General features: G+C 42.5%; 1 protein-coding gene across 6 annotated transcripts in view; it reads left to right on the top strand.

The window, feature by feature from the left end:
* LOC125642499 (uncharacterized) overlaps positions 1-27,381 on the top strand; it is a 324,292-nt gene that overhangs the window by 237,085 nt on the left and 59,826 nt on the right. For all 6 annotated transcript variants that reach the window (XM_075132132.1, XM_075132130.1, XM_075132131.1 and 3 more), the window contains 8 exons: positions 8,331-8,456; positions 10,463-10,585; positions 12,631-12,753; positions 16,155-16,292; positions 18,285-18,407; positions 19,054-19,176; positions 20,965-21,141; positions 23,706-23,837. In XM_075132132.1, the coding sequence (XP_074988233.1) occupies positions 8,331-8,456; positions 10,463-10,585; positions 12,631-12,753; positions 16,155-16,292; positions 18,285-18,407; positions 19,054-19,176; positions 20,965-21,141; positions 23,706-23,837 (1,065 nt within the window). The remainder of the gene's footprint in view (positions 1-8,330; positions 8,457-10,462; positions 10,586-12,630; positions 12,754-16,154; positions 16,293-18,284; positions 18,408-19,053; positions 19,177-20,964; positions 21,142-23,705; positions 23,838-27,381) is intronic.

The raw sequence follows: 27,381 nt of genomic DNA, 5'->3' as shown, positions 1-27,381 counted from the left end.
TCCAACTTCTGTTGGTGAAATCCCATCTCCTGGGGCCAACACTGCAAACTAGCAATTAACATGTGCTTGCCTCCCAGGGTGCGCTTGCTTATTTATTTATTTATTTATTTATTTAATGTTTTGAATGAATGGTAACAACTGTGTCCTTACTTTCTTCACAAGGATTAGGCGAAAGGCCAGATTCTGATCTCTTGCAGATTGACTTCAGCTGTGAGGCTGAGTGGGCATATAAACGAGTGCAGAATTTAGTCCTCAGGCTGGGGGGAGAGAGAGAGTCCAAATCCTCCTCTCAGTTTTACTGGCATGAATCCACTGATTATGGCACAGAGCTTCTGCTGTTTTAGATTGATGTGAACGAGAGCACAATGTGCACCCACATCTCATCTGGTGGAAGTGAATGCAATATCAAGTTTTACATTTGTGAAAGGATTACCAGATCCTGGTTTTCTTACCTTGGATGCTGTTTACTAAAAGAGATCCGTAGTTCCATGTCATGCTAAAAAAATAAAAAGATATTTCCCTTGTATCTCAAGGGAAATTACCACACAAGTCCAATAGCAGTAGTCAAACTTGGTAAAAAGGATTAAAATGTTTTGTAAAGCTACACATTTAGGGAAGAAAACAGTTCTGTTTGTTTTAATTGCTTTAAATCCCATTTAATGTCTAGTTAATATGAGAAAAACAGCCCAATTAGGTATGATTGTGTCACATCTGCTGAATTCATTCACGCATAATCTTTTCTTCCTTTCACTTCATGCATTCAGTCACTTGGATATGCTTTAAGAATAGCTAAATGTGGTGTTGGTCGTTTCTAGTATTTGCAGCAATACATTTATTGGCATAACTAGAACAAACACTAACTATACCATTATTCAGGATGTGGGAGGATTTTTTTTAAATAAAAAACTAGTCCTTTTAGCTCCATTGTGGGTTTATACACAATCAAAGAGTTCAACATTTTGGGGAGTTAAAAGCAATTCAAAGCAAGGAGATGTTTAAATCATATCTTGGCTCATTTGTTTGGAGACTAGGGGAACGGGTAAGGGAAATGCAGCATGTTCAAGAAACCAAACTCACCAATATATGGGAAATAACTGTCCAGATTTGGCTGGAACCATTGGTATTTTTCAGTGAATGAAGGGAAGGTAGCCAAATCCAGTGCTCATACTAGGGTGAACCAAGGGTATCCCCACTGAAGTCAATTGGGTTACTTCTGAATTATAGCACTGTGAGCACAGAATTTGGCCCATAGTGGTCAAGCAACTTCAGACTCGAGATGGATAAACTGCTTTGGGAAAAAAGAGAGATGATAATGCCCAGAAAGAAATGACAAATATTCAAATGACCTGGCCCATGTGCTTGACCTTTTTCATTTACTTACTGTGAACAACTTGCAATCATGTTTTCTACTAACACAAATAACCACAGATGGCAAGTTTCCAATCCTCCCCAATTCAAAGAAATTGAACTTTAATCCACACATGCAAGTATTGTGACAAAAGTATTCAAATCTTATTTTGAATGCTATATTCAGTTCTGGTTATCTTCTCTCAAAAATGATACAGATAAATACTGAAGAGTCCAGAGACGAATGACAAGAATGATCAGTAGCATGGAGAGAGATACATATGAAAAGACATGGTCATAATATACTCATAATAAAGCTATGAAAAGATTAGAACTGTTTAGTTTCAACTATTTAGACAGGATAAAAAATATAAAGGCTGTAAGAAACTCTCATGCATCGGAGCATAAGCCAAACACTAACTGGCAGGGGTTAGGAAGAAACTTTCCCTATTAAAATGTTATTCCAGGATTGTCCATTATGGAAATTCTGGCATCTTCCTCTGAAGCATCTGACACTGGCCACTGTCAATGACAGGATACTGGTCAGGATGGACTGCTGGTTGGATCTGGTAAAACAATTCCAATATGTCAAGATTCCTTCCCCACTCTGAACTCTAGGGTACAGATGTGGGGACCTGCATGAAAAACCCTCTAAGCTTATTTTTACCAGCTAAGGTTAAAACTTCCCCAAGGTACAAACTATTTTACCTTTTGTCCCTGGACTTTATTGCTGCCACCACCAAGCGTCTAACAAATATAACAGGAAAGAGCCCACTTGGAAACGTCTTTCCCCCCAAAATCCCCCCAAGCCCTACACCCCCTTTCCTGGGGAAGGCTTGATAAAAATCTTCACCAATTTGCATAGGTGAACACAGACCCAAACACTTGGATCTTAAGAACAATGAAAAAGCAATCAGATTCTTAAAAGAAGAATTTTAATTAAAGAAAAAGTAAAAGAATCACCCCTGTAAAATCAGGATGGTAAATACCTTACAGGGTAATCAAATTCAAAACATAGAGAATCGCTCTAGGCTAAACCTTGTTACAAAAAGACACAAAAACAGGAATATACATTCCATTCAGCACAACTTATTTTATCAGTCATTTAAACAAAATGGAATCTAACGCATATTTAACTAGATTGCTTATTAGCCCTTTACAGGAGATCTGACCTGCATTCCTGCTCTGGTCCCGGCAAAAGGAACACACAGACCGAGAGAACCCTTTGTTTCCCCCCCTCCAGCTTTGAAAGTATCTTGTCTGTTCATTGGTCATTTTGGTCAGGTGCCAGCAAGGTTGTTTTAGCTTCTTAATCCTTTACAGGTGAAAGGGTTTTTCCTCTGGCCAGGAGGGATTTAGAGGTGTTTACCCTTCCCTTTATATTTATGACACACCCCCAAATCACAGATAGGGTGAAACGCTGGCTCTGATTTCTTCCTGGAGCTCTAGGAGAAAACAGAGTTAATAAGACACATGCACCTCTAAATATACTTCCAAGTATATAAAGACTAATTATATTTTTCACATCTCAAGGATGATTTTAACCAGTTGATTCTGGGAAACTTTCACAGGAGAGTGCATCAGCCACTTTGTTAGAAGCTCCTGAGATGTTGGACGTTGAAATCAAAATCTTGGAGAGCTAAACTCCACTGAATAAGTTTTTTGTTGTTTCCTGTGGCGGTATGAAGCCACTGTAGCGCAGCATGGTCGGTTTGCAGGTGGAAACGCTGTCCCCAAACGTATGGGCATAGCTTTTCCAGAGCATAGACAATGGCGTAACATTCTTTTTCACTGACTGACCAGTTGCTTTCCCTCTCAGACAGCTTCTTGCTGAGAAACACTACAGGGTGGAATTCTTGATCCAGACCTTCCTGCATTAAAACTGTTCCCACACCATTCTTGGACGCATCTGTGGTTACTAGGAACGATTTGTCAAAGTCTGGGGCCCTGTCAAGGTTCCTTCCCCACTCTGAACTCTAGGGTACAGATGTGGGGACCTGCATGAAAAACCCCCTCAGCTTATTTTTACCAGCTTAGGTTAAAACTTCCCCAAGGTACGAACTATTTTACCTTTTGCCCTTGGACTTTATTGCTGCCACCACCAAGCGTCTTAACAAATATATAACAGGGAAAGAGCCTGCTTGGAAACGTCTTTCCCCCCAAAAAATCCTCCCAAGCCCTACACCCCCTTTCCTGGGGAAGGCTTGATTTGCATAGGTGAACACAGACCCAAACCCTTGGATCTTAAGAACAATGAAAAAGCAATCAGGTTCTTAAAAGAAGAATTTTAATTGAAGAAAAAGTAAAAGAATCACCTCTGTAAAATCAGGATGGTAAATACCTTACAGGGTAATCAGATTCAAAACATAGAGAATCGCTCTAGGCTAAATCTTAAGTTACAAAAAGACACAAAAACAGGAATATACATTCCATTCAGCACAGCTTATTTTATCAGCCATTTAAACAAAACAGAATCTAACGCATATCTAACTAGATTGCATACTGACTTTTTACAGGAGTTCTGTCCTGCATTCCTGCTCTAGTCCCAGCAAAAGCAACCTACAGCCCGAGAGAACCTTTGTTTCCCGCCCCCTCCAGCTTTGAGAGTATCTTATCTCCTCATTGGTCATTTTGGTCAGGTGCCAGCGAGGTTATTTTAGCTTCTTAACCCTTTACAGGTGAAAGGGTTTTTCCTCTGGTCAGGAGGGATTTAAAGGTGTTTACCCTTCCCTTTATATTTATGACAGAATATAAAAATGTTGGAACACTCATTTGATCAGAAAGCAGAAACAATAATGTGTGCCTCTTCTGACCTGTCACAACTAAGCAAAACAGCTAGAATTTCCAATAGTGTAAAACATTTGTAACAATATTTGTTCAGAAAATGCAAATACTTTTGAGATAATAGCAATCTGCTCATGAATATTCATCAAGCAGAAAAAGAGGCTACTTCCCCCAAATACGTTGGTTTTGGAAAATTATTCTCTCGACTATAGAAGAAACCCACATCCCTTTGCGCAAAACCTTTGCCCAGTTCTAGGCTGAACCCAAACCCAACTTGTCTGAAGACTGAAATGCTCTGTTTACTTCCCCCCCCCCCACTATTATTTTTCTTTTTGAAGGCTCTGCATTTAGAGGAAGAAAAGTGCAAGAAAAAAAACCCCATATGAGGAAGGCAGAGTTTCCAATATATATGGCCTGGAGGTTTCAGATGAATATGTAGGCACATTCTCCGAAGACTGTAGCCAGTTTTTGCAGCCCCAAGAGGGTGGGACAAACTTCTAATGAACATCCATGTGTTGGGTGCTTTATTGAACAGATCTTTGCTGAAGTTCTCCCACCAGTTCTTCAAGTTGAGCCCTATCCAGCTTCCATTGCATCAAAGAGAGTTTTGAATCAATAAAAGTATTATAACCTCTTATGAACCCCATTCCAGGGGCCACAGGTTTGTATAATTTTTGGTGGTGCCCAGAATGGGTTCAAGTGCCCTCCTCCCCCACACACATCCCTGCCTTGTAAGCTGATACATATTTTTTAAAATAATGTAAAAATGGATTTGAAACAGTAAGCGTTTAACAGTTTCCCTATATTGCACAAGGTGGGGGGACATGGGGCTGGGAATGAGGAGTCTGGGGTGCAGGCAAGCACAGTCCCCCCAGCCCTCTCCCCTGCCGGCAGCCAGGAGCTCAGGGGGAGGGCCCCCCATCCCGGCAGCACTCACCTCGCACCACTGTCACTGCAGATGCTCCTGGGGGCCGGGCCCCTCTCAGGTCCAGGAAGCCCCCTCGCCTCCTGTAGTGGGTGCCGGGGGGGGTGGGGAGGGGAAGGCTGCCATCACATGTGTGCTTCCTCCCCTCCACAGGCACTGGCTGCAGCACTGCCTCAGCCTACCGCCAGTGCCACTCCCTTCTGTAGCCAGCAGCGGCCGGCGAGGGAGCACAGCACGGAGAGACCCGGCCCCGAACATTGGTGGATCCAGGCCTCCAGGCCCTGAATTTGCTGGAGCATGGGCACCATGGGCCCATATAATTCACTGCCCCATACCAGTGCCTACAGTGTATCTCCAAATAATAATTTTTGTAGGAAACCAATCTGTATGGTCTCTTCTTCCATTCCCATTAATGACTGTTGTGAAGGTATCATGGCAAGATCAATCTCTCTAAAATAGTTTGGCCTGTTCAGTTACATATAGTAGAAGGTACAGTTTTGTGCATTGATCCTTTGATGATCACTGATACTTTGTTTTTTGCCATCATCCCATCCTCACTGAAACCTCCACCATTTCTTCGTCTTTCCTAAATTTTTGTTCTACAAATCTCCATTCATATTGTAGCCATTTCTAGATCTGTCGATCTTCTTTATGGATTAGGTCATTAAAATAACCAAAGCCTTTTATGTCTCAATATTTTTTTTGTTTCTCCCATCTTGAGCATGTAGAATATCTTAACATCTGCATTAAAGTTGAACTGATTGGTGTCTGGAAATCTACTGACTGCACTGTAGTTTATTGCCTCTGATGCCACTGGAAGTGAAAGGCAAATATGGCTCTTTGACGCTAATGTATAAATTCCTTATGTCAGCTGGTGCCTCTTATTCCTGCTCTGTACACTAGAACTGTCAGGATCTATTTTTGTTACGTGGGGCCTCCTTCTCACCAGGGTTAAGAGTAAAGGAGACAAAGAAATGTTACCTACCAAACTATCATCCAGGATTTGCCGTGTCACTAAATGCAAAACATATCAGAATCAGAGATTACAGTTCCTCTCTCTAGTCAGTTTAGACTATAGAATATAAAAATATGGACATATGCTTCTAGAGCCTGATTCTTAAGAGACTGTGTGTACCAGTCACATGGGATATTTTATACATCTAACAATGAACAGCAAAGACTTTGTACAAATATACAAATAAATAAATGTAAAAATTAACTGTTTAAGAACCCAGATCCCTGCCCCTCCCCATTGTGATGAAACCCTTAGACAATGGAAATGGTTAGGGGAAGGCAGGGTTCTGTATACCTGTTCCCAGGATTTGGCCCTAGCAGATACATGAGTAGATTTAAAAGTTACACATATATTCATGCCCATTTTTATGCCACACCCTGAGTTTGAGGGTGTCTGCATTTTTTTTGCAACTTTGAAGAGCAGAGCAGAAAGTGCTGCATCCAAAGTTTTGTTATCAGCTGCGGAGGGGCAAACATGGAGTCTTGAGTACAGGTCTTGCCAGGTAAGTACAGGGGAAATGATTGATTTGTAAATTATGTAGTTTACACAGTGGCAGCTGGTGCCCAAAATAAATGGAGGCACTGCAGGTAGCACCCTCTACACTTCTGACTTCTGGAGTATGATCATGTTATCAAAGTGAAAAACTGGGAGACCATAGTCAAAGGTATCAAAGGGAAGCTTTTTGCTGGCCCATAAGTGGGTTTGGTGGGTAGGTGGGAAGAAAAAGAGACACCCACTTCCTTCTCCCCTCACCTCCCACTACACAATAAAAAAACTCCAATGCTTTTCAGTTAATAGCAGTGTGGAGGAAACAGTAATTACCCCTCTGTGACTCACTTTCCTGTCCTCCCCTAGTCTCAAACTCTGCCCCTTGATTCAGGTTCTTACCCTACCGTCTTCCCACCACACACACACTATTGCTGCCACCACCAGCTGAATCCATTTTCTCCAGCATTCAGCCCAGACACCCAAACCATGCCCCTGTTTGTTCCCTCCATCCCAACCCCAGAACTCAAAATGACCCCCTCCTCACACACACGCCTATGTCCCAGGCTGAGAACTCCACCCCCCCTCCCTGCCCAATATTGCTAGTCTGAAGCGTTCAAAAATCATGTCATATGCCAAAACATCATGATTGGCTTAAAAATATGGAAATTCAGCCAAAAAAATTGGGGTTCTTTTTAATTTGTTTTCTATTTGAATGTGCACTCTGGTAATTTTCAAGCATATCTCTGTGTCCATGAGGGCTAGAAACTTCTTTCTTTTAAATGAAAACTGAGATTCTCATGCAATCCCATGACTCCAGAAGACTGGGCTTTATGAAAAATACCATTTAGTGTGAGTGTTATGATAAAATCATGAAAATTGGCAACACGTGACAGTTCAGAACCTACCCCCCCATGAATATCTCCCCCCGAAAGTCTGAATAGCTCCCTCACCCACACGTGCATGTATGCACACATTTGTGAGTGTGTATACACATATAATCACACACGTACTCTCTCACATTCTGCCTCTTATCCGTTTTGCTAATCTCCGGTTTGTCTACACGACAAATGCTACAGCGACACGGCTGCAGTGCTGCAACTATGTGGGGATAGAGCTGGACTGAAGAAACTTGCTACAGCCACAGAAGGAATTTTTCTATCGCAGTAGTAAAGCCACACCCTCATGAGGCAGTAGCTAAAGTTGCCAGAAGAATTCTTCCATCAACCTAGTGGTGTCTATACCATGGCTTAGGTCGGCTTAACTATATCTGTCTGGGGTCTGAATTTTCATACCCTTCAGCGGTGTAGCTAGATCGACCTATGTTTTAGGTGTAGACCAGACCTCACATCAACGGGTTGCAATGCTTCAGTCTGTGTTGCAACTCTTTGATCTAATCTAAATCTGTCCCTAATAGCCTGTACATCCTGCTTGGTCCAGTGGCCACTCCAGCTCTCATCCACTTCTGTAGCTTTTCCCAACTCTTCTCTGGTACCTAGCTGGCCATTTATTTCTTCCTTGCCACTGCTCCATTCCCCACTCACCTTCTGGCTGCCTCACTCCAACTCCAGAATCTATCACTGAGGTACTACCACTTCATTTGCCAACTGGGCCTTTCCCTTAAATCTGTGCCTGCTGATGACCCAGATGGCACAAAGCCCTATCTGAAGTGAAAACTGCACTGCACTTTGCCCTGCAATGTACCCTTTGAGTTGTTTCCAGAGAAGCTCTGTTTTTGACATCTTTCATGCATTCATGCTTCCTTTGCTCCAGCTGTCAGTTCCTGCACTGTTCACAACGGGGGCTGTGAACAGGCGTGCGTTCAGATCAGTGATGTCCACCACAAGTGCCACTGCCATCCACCCTACCAGCTGAAGAGAGATGGCAAACACTGTGAAAGTAAGTCCTAGAGCACTTGACGTGAGCACACTTTACTAGCGATAAAGATGATGCATATACCTTTGTGCATTAGACAATATATTATTTACAATTTATTTTACACCTATCTTGCCAGAAACAGATATAGGTTTTCAATGACTGCATTAAATAAAAATTTTTGAGGAGCAAGGTTCACTTTTGTTGACTTCCATGAGCTTGTTACTGGTTACATAGATCCCTGGTCATTCTGGACATGCCTTAAATGCTGGTTTGAGTTAAAGTAGGAACTTAAAATCATTTAAACCGTAATATTTAATTGCTCTTTAAGACATACCTAATTATGGTTTGTGTAGTAATTTATGACTCAGCATAAGGTATAGTCTTTGTCCATTTTTAGTTTTTGTTATCAGTAATCACATTCTGATTCATCTGTCCTCTTCAGGATATTAAACCAAATTGTCTGACAATCATTTATTATTTGTATTACTGCAGCACGTAGTCATAGTCCAGAACCCCATTGTGCTAGCTGCTGTTCAAATAGAACAATCATACTACCCTGGGGTTTTTTTCCTTCTTTTGCAAATGTTAACTAGTTCATCAGTTCTCAAGGCAATGATAATCTGCACTATACACTTGCATATGTCATAGGTGATTGGGGCAAAATCTTGTGTCCTTACTCAGCCAAAACTCCCGTCAAAAAGTCAGCTGTATATTGTTTCTATTCTGCAGTACACTATATATAAAGACTAAGGAGTAAATCCTGCAGTTCTACTCATTTCCAACTCAGCATGTTTGCAGTGACTTTTGCCTGAGGATTTGGCCATCCAACTTTATGTACAATCTCTGTTCTGCACAGAGTCAATCTGAACTGAATTCTTGATGGCATTTCAGTGGAAGATTTGGAGCGAGGTTTTTCTTCTATGCCTGTTCTGGTGTCAGCATGGCCTATTGTGTGGCTGAATGTATAACATTCATGTTAATCAAGATGAACCAAATGATGAGACTGTTAGCAGGGGAGAGTGGGCAACTGGTCTCCAAAATAGTAGGGCAAAACGGTCATTGAGTTAAATGGAAGTCTGATCAGGCCCCTAATTTGTGAATTCTATTACTGCAGTGCAAACAACTGTAAAGGTTTACTCTCTGACACCATTGGGGCTGATTAGGGTTAGCCAGCCACTGAGGGCAGCAGTTCATCAGCAATGGATAGACAATGCCTAGTAATTATAGAACAATAGGGAAGGTGCCAATTTAGTACTGTGGGTTCCCTGTTTCTCAAGGCTGGAAGGAATCTAGTCCGAGTTGTGTTAGGATCTTGTTTGCTTGTTTTAAAATAATCATTTACATGAGTTACTTGAGTGTATTTTACACCATCATTAAAAGTTCCTCGACTGCTATATATCTTCTGCCTCTTTCAGCCCACTACTTTGTCATGTCATTGGCCAAGTGCCTGTTCAGATGTCAGATATCAACCAAAAAAGGCAGAGGACTAAAGGCAGTGTCTTTTTGTAAATGTATTTTCTGTTCTCGTTGCTGTATGAAAGATGCACACAAACAGAGGAAAGGGAGTATAATGAAACGGTGAATGTAACTATAACAAAGTGCTGTCAAATTTTTTTTCCTCTTTAATCTTTCAGTAAATGTCTACATTCATGTGTGTCTACACTGCAATGAAATACCTGTAGCTGGCCCATGTCAGCTGACTCAGCATGCAGTGCTCAGGCTACAGGGCTGTTTAATTGTGGTATAGACATAGGGGCTTGGGCTGGTGTCCATGCCCTGGGACCCTATCCCTCTCGCGGGGTCCCAGAGCCCAGGCTTCAGCCTGAGCTTTAATGTCTACACTGCAATTAAACAGCACTGCAGTCCAAGCCTTATGAGCCAGAGTCAGCTGACACAGGCCAGCCATAGGTGTTTAATTGCAGTGTAGACATACCCTAAGTTACAGTAATCTTGCAACAGTGGAAGGTAAAACCATTTTCAGACAAAAGCATGACCTTTAAGTTGACAGTAAATTTAATTGCTTTCAGTGATGGACCCCTGCGCAAGTGGGAACGGAGGATGCTCACACATCTGTCAAAACGAGAGAGGACTTGCAAAGTGTGAGTGCCATCCTGGGTACTATCTTTCTGCAGACAAAAAGTCCTGTGGAGGTAAGAAGCTGCAAAAAAGACTAATTAATGGGGAAGAAGGGCATTATTTGGAGTTTCAGGGTAACTGCACTTGTAATGGAAATGAGTAACTTGTGTTTGTGTGTATGTACCGTGTGTATAGAATATAATATTTTTCACACATGCACACCTTATATAAATATATGTGTGTATATAAAATAATATTTTCACAAAGACCCATGTGCATTCACTTGCACATATGGATGTGTGATACAAAACAGCAGTTCTATTTTATTTTTTGACTATCCCTAGACCTCTGAAGGTCGTTTTAATAATGACAGTTATGCATTTTAATCTGTTAAGAAATTGTATTTACTGTTAATTGGATGAGGATCTATGGGCAATCTGGCATTATGCACGTGACTCCCTTATGAAATAGTGCCCCAGATGAAGATATAGGAAAATTGGTTCAGATAACACTCTGATCTAGGTCAGTGACAACCTATTTAGAATTCAAACGGATTTTCAGCCAGGAAACTACTTTCATATTAATAGAGAAACCACTTTGTGGAGAGAAATCACTAAGGCTAAGAATTCCAAATATAAAAAAGATAGGTTTCCAAGTGGATTTTGAGAAAAATCTAAGGTAGTTAGGTGCCTAAATCAATGAGCTCTCTGAGGTTCCTTTGAAAATTCACATAATCTTGCCAAAATCTCCAGCTTGCAAAGTGACAGCTAATTAATGAATCTGAATAAAATCTTGGCAAGCTTTACACTGTGACAACGTCAGGGAAGCTGCCAAATATTTCACCCTGAAAACTTCCACAAAGGAGCAAATGGTTTCTGTACAGCCCTGGGCCCCACTCTTGCGAAGGCACTGATCACATGCATAATGTTACATGCTGCTGTGCCATAAAAGGGTCTTGGTGAGGAGCGCAGAACTTCTCCTTACCCAGCATGCTTGGCTAATTACAAAATGTACCTTGGGAAAATTAAAATGAAATAGCCAGAAATGTAAACTTAGAAAGAAATCTGAGCTTCTTAGTTTTTGTTCTTGTGCAGTTATGCTCTACAAGGTCAGTACTTGGCTTTTTAGCATGAGGAATCTTGTTCATTATCCTGTTCTTGAAAGCGATCCTCCTCCTGCTCCTTTGGGTTTTCCAGCTGTGCTGAACTATATTCTTCTGTACTGACACTTAATTTGCAGAGTTCAGATGGTTCATTACAATGATGATGGGTCAGAGCACTTTGATCTGTTTGTAGAGGACCCTGTTCCATGTGCATCTCTTTCCCCTTTTCACAGGGAAGACTTGGAGTGCCCCTCCTTTGATCAGTGTAGCTATCACTTAACTCAACTTTGTGGATATGTCTACTCTGCAATCAGAGATGTGATTGCAGCATGTATAGGCATACCTGAGCTAGCTTTAATCTAGCTAGTGTGAGTACCAATAGCATAGAAGCCACCACAACATGGACTTTAGCTTGTACTAGCTGCCCCGCATAAGTACCCAGGATCCCAGATGGGTTCCTATGGCCTGCACTGAAGCCTGTGCTGCCCTGGCTTCGCTGCTTTTGGTACTTATGCTAGCTAGATTAAAGCTAGCTCGGGTATGTCTGTGTGTGCCGCAATCACGGCCCCTGGTTGCAGTGTAGACATATGATGTATGGAGGAAGCTCAGGGGTGGTGCAGCAGAGTGGGTGCTGGTCTCCATGGCACCATCCCATGCAGAAATCTTGTTGGGAGGATGTACCATTCAGGATGTATCCAAACCGATTTGACACTGTCCGAGTAGTATAGATAATCAGGTCTCTCTTTTACCATTGGTTTAAAAGTAATGGGTATGAGGAGTGTGGTCTAGTGATGACAGCCTCAGGTGAAATGTGATAGTATACATGTAAAGTATTATTTTGAAGGAGGGTGTTGTGGCTTCAGTGTTTGTGGAATTGCTAGGTGCTGCCTTGTCTACTAACCATAAGACATTATTTCAATGGACACTTCTGAAGACTTTTGTTTATATGAGCATGGGAGGGTATAACTTCTTTAAAATCTCCCAACTGATCTCACTGCTGATCTCTTTGTTTTGCAGACATTGATGAGTGTGCAGAAGAGACAGCCAGGTGTGCTCATCATTGTGTGAACACCCTAGGGTCCTTCACCTGTATTTGTAATCCTGGCTTTGAGCTGGGGGCTGATGGAAAGCAGTGCTACCGTAAGTGAAAGTTTTACAGCAACACATTTCAGGTGATCTTACCTGGATAATGCAGTACTTCAGTTTTAATGCAATCAGATTAGAACTCCCAGCAATAAAAAAGGATGCAAAAATGCAAGGTGAATATTCTTGCCTTCATCAGAAACGCTGCTGCCATTTTGCAAATTTATATATTCTTGAGCATGTATTTCAACCATTACTCCACTACAAACAGGCCCCTTGGTTTCAAAGGGCAAACAGCCCCGCTGGTTTATCTTCGAAAGGTAATGAATTATATGGCGAGTGTAATTCTGGAGTTACCCAAAGACACCTATGCATTTTACTGATGTTAGATGAAATTTATTCATTCTCACCCTCCTTTTTCTCATGCCATGTACCTGCTGCAAAGGGAAAACCCACATGGGAGCCTGACATGCTCGTCATCTCTCTGGATTTACTCAGGACTCCCCTGACATTTAGAAAAGCGTATTGAGTAAAAAAGCAAGATCTATGATGATGAAAATAGGAACTAAGACTTCCAAGGCTATTAAATTCCCAGTCGTTCTTCCTCAATCAATGTTTAAATGCTTCACAGCTGGCTCTCTTAAACATCCCCTACTTAACAAACCAGTAACTTGCTCCCTGTGATAAGTGATCCTCAGGCTAACCTAAAGGGTAGATTTTAGATTAATAAAGGAGATGGGCTGGAAAAGTTTGTGTTTTTTATGGGTCTGGTGTAAGCTCTCTGGAATGCTGTAGTAGACAAAAGCATGACCTGTTTTAGTGAAGAGGCAGGCAGTAACTGTTCAATCTAATGATGCTGGACAGAGGTTTTCAGCAGAATTTCCCACATACATTGCGTACTAGAGGTGAATACAATGTTTAAGGGGCGTGGGGATTATTCTATGAAATGTTTTAATGAGGGGGAAAAAGCAATTTCAAATCATACAAATAAAACTAAATGTCCAATTATTATCAAAACAAAGTATTTGAGAGGGACTGGAAAGCTATTTGAGATCCAAATGAGGAACAATGCATTTCACAATAGCAAAAAGAGATGCTATTGATACACAGAAAATTATCTTATGTGAGCAGTATAAGGGGTCTAGACCACTCGGGTTCATTCTTGTTTTATGCAAAGATTTTTCTTATTAACTGACAAATCTTTGTGGGGCAGAATTATGCACGCTTTGTATACAACATTAAGAAATTTTTTTTAAAAAAATATTCTGAATCTGTTTTAGGTACTTACATGGCCACCACTACCACGTTATCTGAGCACCTCAGTCTTTAATGTATTTATCCTCACAGCACCCCTGTAGGACCAGGCAGTGCTATTAATCCTCATTTTACAGATTGAGAACTGAGGCACAGAGAGACTAAGGCCCAAATCTTCAAAGGTATTTAGGTGCTTAACACCCATTGAAATGACTTGTCCAAGGTGACACAGTAAATGGAGCAAGGAATGGAATCCAGGTCTCATGAGTCCCAGGGAACCCCTCCCTCCCTCAACCATCATTCCTCTCTCTGAATAAACAGTCATACTTCTTACTATAATAACATAAGAACGGCCATACTGGGTCAGACCAAAGGTCCATCAAGCCCGGTATCCAGTCCTCTGACAGTGGCCAATGGCAGGTGCCCCAAAGGGAATGAACAGACAGTTATCATCAAGTGATCCATACCCTGTCACCCAATCCCAGTTTCTGGCAAACAGAGGCTAGGGACACCATTCCTGCCCATCCTGGCTAATAGCCATTGATGGACCTATCTTCCAAGAATCTATCTAGCTCCCTTTTGAACCCCGTTATAGTATTGGCCTTCACAAACCCTCTGGCAAGGAGTTCCAGAGGTTGATAGTGCGTTGCATGAAAAAATACTTTCTTGTGTTTGTTTTAAACCTGCTACCTATTAATTTCATTTGGTGGCCCCTTGTTCTTGTATTATGAGAAGGAGTAAATCACACTTCCTTATGTACTTTCTCTATACCACTCATGATTTTATAGACCTTTATCATATCCCCCCTTAGTCGCCTCTTTTCCAAGCTGAAAAGTCCCAGTCTTATTAATCTCTCCTCATACAGAAGCCATTCTATATCCCTAATCATTTTTGTTGCCATATATGGCCTTCTCTCTCTCTGTCCCCTCCCACCTGCACCAGCCAGTACTGCAGTCCCTGATCTTCTGAGCATAGGGACTGCTCAGGTAGTGGTGCAAGAAGGGGCAAAGTATAGGCACCATTACACAGCCACATATACACACCAACCAGCTGACATGGCTGGCCACAGAGGCAAGTATAAGCTGCACCTTTGTACAGGCTCTAACAGCAAACACACTCTCTCTATGTGCTGAAATGCTCCAGCAGACACGGCAGCTCCTTAAGACACAGTGCTTTCCAGTGCTCCTCCTGGGGTGTTGCAAATTGGATCACCCTGAAAATGGGGCCAGGCTTAAAAGATGCAATCTGGCTGTATACTGAGAGTGGTGAATTATGATTCACCTTCATTCTACAGGTGTGCAAATGAAGGGCATTGTGGGAATGAGGATGTAAGGAACTTCCTCTCCCATATGAGCCCTTCTACAGGGGCCTGGGGAAAACCTTGTTGGGGACCATAGTCCATATCCGTGTTCTCTCGTCGTGTTATGCAGCCACAAGGTGCCTGAAAGAAAACTGAGAGAGAGGCTGAGAGTGATGCCTGGGTCATGGCAGGGTGAAGGCATTGAGGCAGTGTAGCTGCAGTCTATGTAATCTTGTAGCCCCCAGGACAAATCCTGGAGAAATAAATCTGAATTCCTTCTGAAAACTCCAGCTGCTGTGCACCTCCTTCCAAATATCTCTCATGTACCAAAGGGTGCCAGGACAGCATGTTTCACGCATTCCTGGTTAGTAGGACGTCTGGGGCTACATTCCTGAGCTATGGTATTCTACATGAATACAAACATGAAAATACTTGTTGTAATAATTTGAAAACTTATTCTCCGCCTGCCAGCTTTTGCAGGAGCACCCTGTTTGAAATGAACAATGCAAAGCCCAGCCTTGGTGAGCGCTCTGTCCAATTCTCATGCTTCCTAGAATGCTTACAATCTCTTCTTCTAGTGTGCAAGCTCACTGTCCTTGTTCAAAGACTATGTAAAGTGCACCCGGGGATATATATTTTGTGTACACTAGTGCAATAGACACTTTGCTGTAACTGTGGGCCAGCACCAAGTTATTCAGCACAAAGGTGAATATGATACAATGGAACGTTGTTCAGTAGCCCACAACATGCTCTTCTAACCTCTGCGTGGGTGAGTTTATATTTTCTACCGCAGTGTTTAGCTTCCCAGCAATCAGTGTATGGACATATTGTATTGATGGCTATTCTCCAATTACTCTCCTCTTGTGCTTACTTATTAATATTCTTTTGATCATTTCTCTGGAAGGCATCGAAATGGAAATTGTCAATAGCTGCGAAAGCAATAATGGCGGTTGTTCTCATCACTGCGAGCACTCGCCTGGTGGGCCTCACTGTTCTTGCAACCAGGGATATCTCCTTGATTTGGATGGGAAAACATGCATAGGTAATATATGGTAAATGCTGCATCTCTTTCAAAGAGGGGAGGGGGAACACATGGTCCATCAGAACAGAAAGGGAGAAGGATGTGTTAGGGGAAGCCTAGAATAAAGCTTTCGCTTTTGGAAGTGTCTGTTTTTTCCCCTTCCTCTTGTCCTTTCCTTTTGGTATTTCAGTAAACTGGAGCTTGTCTAAACTTCCCATTCAATATTTCGACGTGGCCTATTGAGGGTTTGGTGGGATTATTACTTAATGCTTCTACCTGCATTGAAAAATGACACCTCCATGAAATTGTTGTCAAGATGACCAAATTGTTTACAGCCCAAATTTGTTTCCTCAGGGATTAAAGTTCCTTTTTCCAAGGTTTTCCGTATTCCAAGGCCAACCAGCAGATGATTACCTCTAGTTGTGCACATTGGACTAATTTTCAAAAGTGATGTGCACCCACCTGGAGTCCACTTTGCGGTAGAGAAGTTCTTCAGCTCCTATTATGCTCATCCATTGCCAAGATTACACCTCCTACTATGTGAGAAATTTCCCATGGGATGTGAAAGCAGGGAAATATTAGATGAGTAGAAAGAAAAATGTGGAGATCTGTGAGAGAGGCTGATAATGGACAATTTTTAAAACAAGAGGGTCAATTCTGGACTGGATCCTGAAATGAACTGGGAGCCAGCTGGGTTAACAATGGGATTATGTAGCCTTGTTTCTTGTGTGTGTATAAGACAGGCAGCAGCATTCTGCACATGCTGAAGCCTAGAGATGGGCTAATGGAGTACTCATAAAGAAGAAAGTTATCATGGTCAAGGTGAAGGTGAGGTGAGAGCATATATGAAGATTTCAACAGAGCTGAGGAAGTGAAAAGGTGTTCTGACAGCAAACATTTTTTTCATTGGCTGCAAGCTGCATGTTTCAAAGTACACAATGAGCTTTTAATAGAACTAGGAAACAAGATATCATCTGAAATATTGCTGGGCAGCTTTGCTTGTGACATTTGCAGGAAAAGGAATACTCCTTGTTCAAATAATCTGCTTTAATCAATTTTGTGCTGACCTCTAGCCTTAATTGATTGATTACATTTTCTTTCTCCACTCTCTGGTGTGTACATTTCCTAATAATGTTGGTGCCCGTTCCAAGGTTAATTGAGACACTGACTTTTCACATCTGTGGCTGCTCATCCAGTTAATGGTCAAAAGCATTTTGCGAACTCAGCATTGACAGGCTACCTCTTGAATTGCCACTTAATAGCTCAAAACACTAAAAGGGCTGAGATCAGCTGAGAGCCTGCTGTTAAAAGATAGCAGCTTGATTCTTGTTTCCGTTAATCAGGACAACAGTTTTTGACCACGTAAATTTCCCTGCTTATACAAGACAGAATGAAATGGTGGCAAGTTGAGTATCAAAAAGTAAAATTGCTTATAAATATGTATCTTCTTCTTGTCTGAGAATGCTTTGTTGAATCGGAGGTTTCTGTTCACTGCTGTCTATTTTATGTCATAACAGGCCTGAGGATTGAAAATATTCATATGAAAAATGATCCGCTGTAGATTAATTACTAGTGAAGAGATGCTAGTTATATGCTAGGGTGATTGAGTTGTTGTTTTATTGGTCTTTTGGTAACACATAGGAGCCCCCTGTCATGGACCAGGATGCCAGTCCTAGACCAGTTCTAGATGCTGTACAAATGCAGAATAAGTCCCCCTGCTACAAAATGTAGGCAACACCTGTTCTTAATATGTGGCAGTGTTCTTGTAGACAGTCCTGTCTGAAGATTTAAAAAAAAATTGAGATGGGGGAGGTGATAAATAAGACACACAAACCTGGCCACTGAAGTACATTATCTTTCCTATCTAAATTACAAAACTGTGAAGGCTAAAATGACCGACAGTGCATTAATGACAGTCTTTTAAAATAGATTCATTTCCTGAGTCTGTTCAGCACAACCGGTGTTTGAATTGCCACCAGGAAGCCTAACTGAACCCCCGCTTTCTCCCTTCAGACCTGGATGAATGTGAGTCCAGCGAGGCCTGCTGTTCCCAGTTCTGCATCAACTACATTGGAGGCCATGAGTGCAGCTGCAAGGCAGGGTTCCGGCTTAATGCCAATGGCTGCGTATGTGATGGTAAACGTCTTATCACTGATGGCTGAAGCTGACTCAGAGCACAAAAGGAAAAAAGATTTTGAAGCTTCTTCTAGCATTTCATAGCAATTTCCCTGCTAAGAGAGCATGGCAACAAATACTGCTTTGTTGATAGGATTTTAGCACTGTTTCCATTTTATAACAGTGGGGTGCAGTCATGACTCAGGATTGTATACAGACAGGCCCCTATACAGGAGCAGAAGAGATGAGTCAGTGTAGAAGGAGACTTTTTTCCCATTTCCCCATACACATGATACATGGACATGTCATAAAAGATGATTGCCTTAGTAATCTTACATGAAGGGTGAACCCCAATATTTGGCTAAACCCTAGAAGCTGGGATGCATGTCCAGATTCTTGGACCTACCCAGCTGTGCTGTTTTTATGGGGCTTCTAGCTGAGCCATAAACATGGCAAGAATAGCCTCTTCCCTCATGCACTTATGGTGGGAACTGGGGAGCACAAAGGTCCATTGGAATGGGAAAACAATTAAACAACATTTTCCAGATCTCCAGAATGAGTTTTAAAATTTGGACAAAGATTCAGGTAGGCTCTTGCTTTATCCAAACTAGTTTACCCGTCACTACCTGTTACCATTTACCTGTTACCATTAATATTTGTTTTCCAGATGTGGATGAGTGTCTTGCTGACAATGCCAGCTGTGAGCATATCTGTGTTAATTCTCTGGGGTCATACGAGTGCATGTGTAAAGAAGGCTACAGACTTAATCTCAATAGACATTCCTGCATCTGTAAGTTATTGTAAAGCTTGAAGACAATTAAACACTTCTCTCTGATTTAGAACCTGACTTTAGAGTCCAGATTTCTAAAAGAGACTAGAGATTTTTGGGTGCCCAACTTGAGATACCTTAAAGGTAGTGAAGGCAAGCCATATGAAGCATGTAGGTCCAATGTGAGCACTCAAAATAGTGGCTTGGCCATCAGATTAATGGAAGATGTGTGGCTAAATTTACTGCACTGCTCTCAAAATCTCAACGTATTTTATTTTGACAAGTTAATATTGCTCATTTCAATTACATTAAGAAGATAGGCATCACATAAAAAATACAGAGACTCAAATTCTGCTCTGTTAAACCAGTGCAAATCCAGAATATCCCCACTGAAGTCAATGGAGTGACTCTGGATTTCTACCAATGTAACTAGGACAGAGTTTGGTCCAATGACTTCTCATTTAATAATCTAGTTTAATCATTGACTAAACTATGGTGGGGAGCTTGATATTTTTATCCAGCTGAAAAAAGCAGCTAATTCTGTATTCTTGTAGTGCTGAATTTTCAGCTTTTCATGTGTTTTAGAGCCAGGCCCAAAACAAAAATCTGTAAATTGAGCAGCAGATCTAAATTCAAACTTGTTATGTTTACAGTATGATCAAAGTACTCTCAAATTTGGGGGAGGAAAGGGGCAGGCAATAAGGGGATGGGGCATGTAATTCCAGATTTGAAATTCAGCATTTGGTCCAATATAGGGTATGTCTACAGTGCAGTCAGAGTTGGGACCGTAGCATGTGTAATCAGAACCAAGCTAGCTTTAATCTAGTTAGCTCAAGTAAGAATAGCAGTGAAGCCACAGCAACACAGGCAGCAGACTAGTCTGTACAAGCCTCACCGAGCCCTGCCTATGTCCCTGAGGGGTGAGCTTGTGCTGCTGCCCACGCTTCCCATCTTTACGGCTGTTGTTATTCAAACTAACTAGATCAGGGATTGGCAACCTTTGGCCGCAGCACTCCAGGGTAAGCCTCCTGGCGGGCCGGGCCGGTTTCTTTACCTGCTGTGTCTGCGGGTTCGGCCGATTGCAGCTCCCACTGGCTGCGGTTCACTGCTCCAGGCCAATGGGGGCTGCGGGAAGTGGCGCGGGCCGATGGGCGTGCTGGCCGCCGCTTCCTGCAGCCCCCATTGGCCTAGAGCGGCGAACCGCAGCCAGTGGGAGCTGTGATCAGCCAAACCTGCGGACGCGGCAGGTAAGCAAACCGGCCCGGCCTGCCAGGGGGCTTACCCTGGCGGGCCGCGGGCCAAAGGTTGCCGATCCCTGAACTAGATCAAAGTTAGTTTGGGTATGTCTAATGTGCTGCAGTCACACTTTGATTGCAATGTAGATATACCCTATATTGAGCCAAATTTGAACGTGCTAAAGTTCAAACCTGGAATTACATGCCCCATCCCCTTGCTGCCTGCCCTTCCCTCCCCCAAATTTGTGAGTATTTTGATCACATTGTAAACATAACAAGTTTAACTTAGATCAAACTGTTGATTTGAGCTGCAGACTTGTCCAACCCCAGATTCAGAGTTTAGATCTAGGGTTTTAGATGAGGCTTAGTTGTTCTTTCCTCATTTTCCTGCTAATATGTACTCTATTTATTCATATAGATAATAAAAACAGATCAAGTGTGACTATTTTATGTACTGTACATTTTTAAATAATATTGGTCTGACTTAAAAAATCTAACACATAAAAAGCTGTAAAAGGAGGACTGAACACCAGAGTGGTAAGATGAAGCTCTGAAGCTGGCTCTGTCTTCTTAGCATTAGATGATGATGAGCTGGAGGAGGAGGAAGAAGAGAAACTGGAGATCGCTAGGATTCCAGGCCTTCGGTTCAGAAGACCTCCTCAGCTGCTTCGTTATGCTGCCACACTAGGCACCTTCTATGAGGATGAGGACAAAGATGTACGAGGAGAACTTACTCTCATGCATAAAGTTGGTAAGTAAATTAAAAGATTGTAGTTTTTAGGAGAGGAAACACATGGTGTCCATAGCCAGCAGCTTTGTGAAGGGTGAAGATTCTCTAGGGTGGGAAAGAGATCTTGAGGAGAGAATGAACAGAGCCAGGAAGACTGGAGCTGTCATGAGGCCAGACAAAAAGACAGGGCCAAATTCTGCAGAGTTTTTTGCCTTCAGAGGATGTTGGAAAGAAGTGTGCCAGCCAGAGACAGGCTCCCTGAGTCATTCTGAAGGCTGAGGGCGTCTTCAGTCAGAATGACTGTGGGGGGAACACAATTGCCCATAGCCCATTGCCCATAGACGGTTACATCAGAAAGGGGCAGTATTTTCTGCAGTGGCAGTGCTGCTGAACTCCAACCTCACAGAAAATCTAGATATAGAACAATAACGGCTGAATATTTTGTGCAGCATATGTGAAAGGAACGATGGTATTGAACTGGTCATAAACTTGAATAGTCAGTGTGTGTATAACCTTAGAAAATGTATACCTGCCATGCCATGTATGTGCCTGAACAATTGTGTCTCCAACCTGGAAATTACCTGACTCAACATCCATGTTGTTCCAGCCAAATAAGAAGGCTTGGTCATTATAACATAGACTCAAAAGCACTATGCTTTCTTTTTGGTGGAAGTATTACTTGCTCAGAGTGAGAGGACAGATTTTTTTTTATTTATTTTGTATGGTATCGGTTTTGTAATTGCAATGTCTAATTACACTTCAGAGGGACTTTGCTCCACAGCCAGGGGCTAGTCCTGGCTTTAATCAATTAACTTTTATTTATATAAAAAAGATAAAACTTCCAAAAAATATGTGATGTGTACCTTGCATTTAAACGAAAGCAGACACACTGGAAGAAAGAGTAAAGCAGCAGCCAGTCATCCACAGCAAGATATTGTGAGACTGACAACCAATGGGGAAATTGGCAAGCAATGTAGCCTCATGAAAAATTAACAGCATAAGCACCAAAGTCTAATATTGATTGCCCAGTGTTGGTGTTTTTTTCCACTATTGGACCTATGTCTTTTTGGGGGGTTGTAACTTCGTATCTGAGCTGCTGCACTTTTCCCAAAGCTGATGTACGGTGCCAAGACTGGCTGCTCCAATGCCTTAAAGATGGCAGTGATAGAAGGAAGAAAATATCTTTTAAAAGTTTACAATTTTTTAAAATTCTCAAATGTGAAATTATTTCTTCCTAGTTTTAAAAGTCTTTTTGTGCTGTGCTCTATATTTTAACAAAACAGCCTGTCAAAACATGTCCTCTTGCAAGATGTTAGCCTGTACTATAGGTCTAGTGGCTTTTACTTCATTTTTAAAGTAAACACGGTAACCTTTTCAATGGCACTTTGCATACTGATATTTAGGTCTGATTTTTCAAAATTGTTCTCAGAGACAGCTCCTGAATTCTGAACATGTTTGAAAATCTGACCACCTACTCAGGTTCCTCAGTGGAAGCTGTTGGGTATTGATTGGCTTAGAAAATCTGACCTTACATATAAAATAACAGATGAAAAACAAGCAACCCACTGACTTAATATTAGCTGAAGGATCCTGCCAAGTTCATTTTAAACACTCATCGAAATCCCCATCCAAAAAAGACTCCTGTCATGTGCCTCAAACCCCCTGAGAGGACAGGCTGATTAAATGGCTATGCTAGTAATATAAAGCAGATATTTCAACCAGGGGCAAGTTTTTTCCCCTCAGCCTACGACAAAGACTATGTAGCAGGCAAGCTTGTACTTGCATGTGTGTGTGGATTTGAAGGGGCTGTGTATGTGTGTGAAAGAGAGAGAGAGAGAAAAAAACAAATATATTTTCTTGTAAATAAAATGCTTACTCATAATCACAACCGAAAAAGGAGATGATAAACTTTCCTAGAATAATTTAAACTTTGCTCTTGGAATATATAGTGAGTATGTTGACAATATATAGGACAGCTTCCAGCTGCTGTAATGTGAAAAGAGGGATTTGGAGAGGTGGCAATGGATATCCTCTCTCAAGAAATCCTGTTGAAAATATGTAGTAGGTGGTGCGATCTGATCCTCCTAAAGACAAAAATATTTGCTCTTCAGAAGTATTTTCTTAAGACCTTTCTGGCAGGGATTTACAGTATCATGAAGGATGAGAGACAGGGAGCCCAACTTTCCTTTGTTAGGCTACAGAGTTTTAAGAGGGGAACTTCAGGACCTCCTCCACATCTCTGGGGCTTACATCGTATCATGAAGAGCAACAGACTTGGACTCTGGTTGGGCAGTGCGAGAGATGATTTCCAGTGTTGAGAGCCCTTCATCAAGAATGCCCTGCCAGCAAAACCCCATACTGTTTAAACTTGAGGACTCTCATTGGCACTTCTTGTCAAGACAAAACACGTTGACATTTGGGAAGATCCATCAACAACACCAGTCCTGATTTCTTTAGATTGACAATGCTCCATGGATTTCCTTCTTTACAGTGTGTGTTTGGAATGATAGTGAACAAGTTAAAGCTTATTAGTCGAAGGATCATGTTCCTGTGCTCACTGAGCCTTCTGTCCTTTTCCATTTCAGTTTGCCTGGATAACACCTTTGGCAATGATTGTAGCCTGAGCTGTGATGATTGTATAAATGGAGGCAAATGTAACAGTGAAAACAGTGGCTGCATCTGTTCACCGGGGTGGACTGGAATGATATGCAATGAAAGTAAGTACTGTATGTTTGGACAACATCCTACAGTTAATGGGGTCCTTGTCCTGGCCTGGCAAATCCATAAAAAGCGGAAACAATCTGCTCTTTGCTTTTGAGCTGAAAAGCTGTTTAAGGAATAGAATGGCCTCACTGAAAGATCACATTTGCAACATTTAATTACAGGTGAGGCAGACACAGCAGCATCTTAACCTGATAGGCCCCCATGTCCTATGTGACACATTAAGCCTAAAATATAAAAGAGGAACCCTGAATTATTCATCAGGAAACTTAGAATTGTGAAGTATTGCCACACCCAGTCCAGTGAAGTGCAATCAGTACAATATCCCTTGTTTGTCTTCGAGTAATTGCATATGTCCATTACAGAAAGCATTGCACACTTGGTGCACCAGTACCAGGGAGTTTTCCTTAGCGGTGCCCATAGGGGAGGCCAGGCTTACACCCTAGTGCTCCTCATGTTCCAAGATCAGAGTATAAAGGGCAGAACCCCACCTGCCCAACCTTCAGATTCTTCTTACATGGTCTGTGGTTAAAGCACTCTGTCAGTTGTTCCTCTGGGAATGTGCATTTAGTATTTTTTGCTGGTTAGTAGTACTCATTTTTGTGTCCTCGAGTCAGTTCTTTCTTTCTTTCTTTCTTTCTTTCTTTCTTTCTTTCTTTCTTCATAAATTAGTGGACATCTCCTGATATCAGAGGAGTATATGCTAAGGTACTCTGGCTTCACAAACTAATGTCCATGAAAGACATTTTCTCTCACTGTCTGAAGTGCTTGAGTGAGGGTCATGTCGGGGACAGGCGTCCGATTTGCTAAGGCTTCAGGACAAGAACCAAGAGAAGAAAGCCTGAGGTACATCCTTATGGAGGCCGCCTTTTGCCCATCAAAGGTACTACCTCAATCGATTAAAGGAATTCCTCCCCATCAAGGAGAGTGCTCCTGTCAGGGTTCCCTCCCCACTCTGAACTTTAGGGTACAGGTGTGGGGATCTGCATGAAAGACTCCCTAAGCTTATTTCTACCAGCTTAGGGTAAAACTTCCCCAAGACACAAACTTTTTGCCCTTGGAGGGTATGCTGCCACCACCAAGTGATTTAACAAAGTATCAGGGAAAGACCACTTGGAGTTCCTATTCCCCCCAAATATTCCCCCAAGCCTTACATCCCCTTTCCTGGGGAGGCTTGAGAATAATATGCTAATCAATTGGTTAGTACTTCTGTGAAATTAGAATGGAAGATAATCTCACAGGCAGTCAGATTCAAAACATAGAGAATCCCTCTAGGCAAAATCTTAAGTTACAAAAAGGCACAAAAACAAGCATACACATTCCCTCCAGCACAGCGAATTTCACAGGCCAAAAACAAAAGAAAATCTAACGCATTTATTAGCTAGATTACTTACTAACTCTATAGGAGTTGGATTGCTTGCTCTCTTGGTCTGTCCCTGGGCAGAGGTATCACACAGACAGACAAAGCCTTTTTCTCTCCCCTCCACCCGCCCAGATTTGAAAGTATCTTGTCCCCTTATTGGTCATTTTGGTCAGGTGCCGGCCAGGTTACTTGAGCTTCTTAACCCTTTACAGGTAAGAGGATTTTGCCTCTGCCAGGAGGGATTTTATAGCACTGTATACAGAAAGGTGGTTACCCTTCCCTTTATTTTTATGACAGCTCCCCTGGGTTTATCAGAAGGCAGAGAAAGGAGAAAGATCCCCTTAGTCAAGACACTCTTGGAAGAGACATAAGTGCTCAGAGCCCTCTCAGGCTCCCAAGCCAAACAAGGGGATGGCTTCCACATAGTCAAGGTCCTTGGTGCAGGATTCTTTGACCTCACAGGCTTGCCACTCTGGTACTGAAGGGAGAGAACTTCCTGGTACTACTCCCTACTGGCTCAATAAGGGCAGAGCCACTGATTCTGGTTCCCAAGCCGGACATGATGAGGCTGCCTGTTTCCTCAGAGTAGGTGCTGGAGCTATCACCCATGATGACAACTGGGAAAAGACCTATCTCAGTACCAACCAACCCAGAGGCCTACACAGCTGAGGAACATCTCCTGTACTGTACCAGCCCCATCATTGGCCCTACTGGATTCCATCGGGGATGCCTACGAGTCTAGATCATTATCTCTGCTGTATTACGCAAACTGGTCCCTGAGAAGTGAAGCCCCTTTGTCTGGTACCAGCAATTGGCTGGAAGTCTGTATTTATGTCCTACACAGAACAAATGAGGGGGCAACCTGTAACAGCCCAACAGCTGTCCAAGTGGATCACCAACTTTTTGCATCGTCATGTGTTACAGTGCCAAGGGTGTTACCCCTCTTGTCAAGGTTCCTTCCCCACTCTGAACTCTAGGGTACAGATGTGGGGACCTGCATGAAAGACCCCCTAAGTTTATTTCTACCAGCTTAGGTTAAAACTTCCCCAGGGCACAAAGTCTTTGCCCTTGGATTAGGTAAAACGCTGCCACCACCAAGTGCTTTAACAAAGAACCAGGGGAAAGTAGTAGTAGTGATCAATGGCTCCATGTCTAGTTGGCAGCCGGTATCAAGTGGAGTGCCCCAAGGGTCGGTCCTGGGGCCGGTTTTGTTCAATATCTTCATAAATGATCTGGAGGATGGTGTGGATTGCACTCTCAGCAAATTTGCGGATGATACTAAACTGGGACGAGTGGTAGATACGCTGGAGGGGAGGGATAGGATACAGAAGGACCTAGACAAATTGGAGGATTGGGCCAAAAGAAATCTGATGAGGTTCAATAAGGATAAGTGCAGGGTCCTGCACTTAGGATGGAAGAATCCAATGCACCGCTACAGACTAGGGACCGAATGGCTAGGCAGCAGTTCTGCGGAAAAGGACCTAGGGGTGACAGTGGACGAGAAGCTGGATACGCATCAGCAGTGTGCCCTTGTTGCCAAGAAGGCCAATGGCATTTTGGGATGTATAAGTAGGGGCATAGCGAGCAGATCGAGGGACGTGATCGTTCCCCTCTATTCGACGTTGGTGAGGCCTCATCTGGAGTACTGTGTCCAGTTTTGGGCCCCACACTACAAGAAGGATGTGGATAAATTGGAGAGAGTCTAGCGAAGGGCAACAAAAATGATTAGGGGTCTAGAACACATGACTTATGAGGAGAGGCTGAGGGAGCTGGGATTGTTTAGCCTGCAGAAGAGAAGAATGAGGGGGGATTTGATAGCTGCTTTCAACTACCTGAAAGGGGGTTCCAAAGAGGATGGCTCTAGACTGTTCTCAATGGTAGCAGATGACAGAACGAGGAGTAATGGTCTCAAGTTGCAGTGGGGGAGGTTTAGATTGGATATTAGGAAAAACTTTTTCACTAAGAGGGTGGTGAAACACTGGAATGCGTTACCTAGGGAGGTGGTAGAATCTCCTTCCTCAGAGGTTTTTAAGGTCAGGCTTGACAAAGCCCTGGCTGGGATGATTTAACTGGGAATTGGTCCTGCTTCGAGCAGGGGGTTGGACTAGATGACCTTCTGGGGTCCCTTCCAACCCTGATATTCTATGATTCTATGATTCTATGAAAGGACAACTTGG

Source organism: Caretta caretta, chromosome 9, assembly GCF_965140235.1.
Source record: "Caretta caretta isolate rCarCar2 chromosome 9, rCarCar1.hap1, whole genome shotgun sequence".
Classification (NCBI taxonomy): Eukaryota; Metazoa; Chordata; order Testudines; family Cheloniidae; genus Caretta; species Caretta caretta.
Note: the sequence above shows the minus strand (reverse complement) of the source record. Positions and strands in the feature narration are given on the sequence as shown.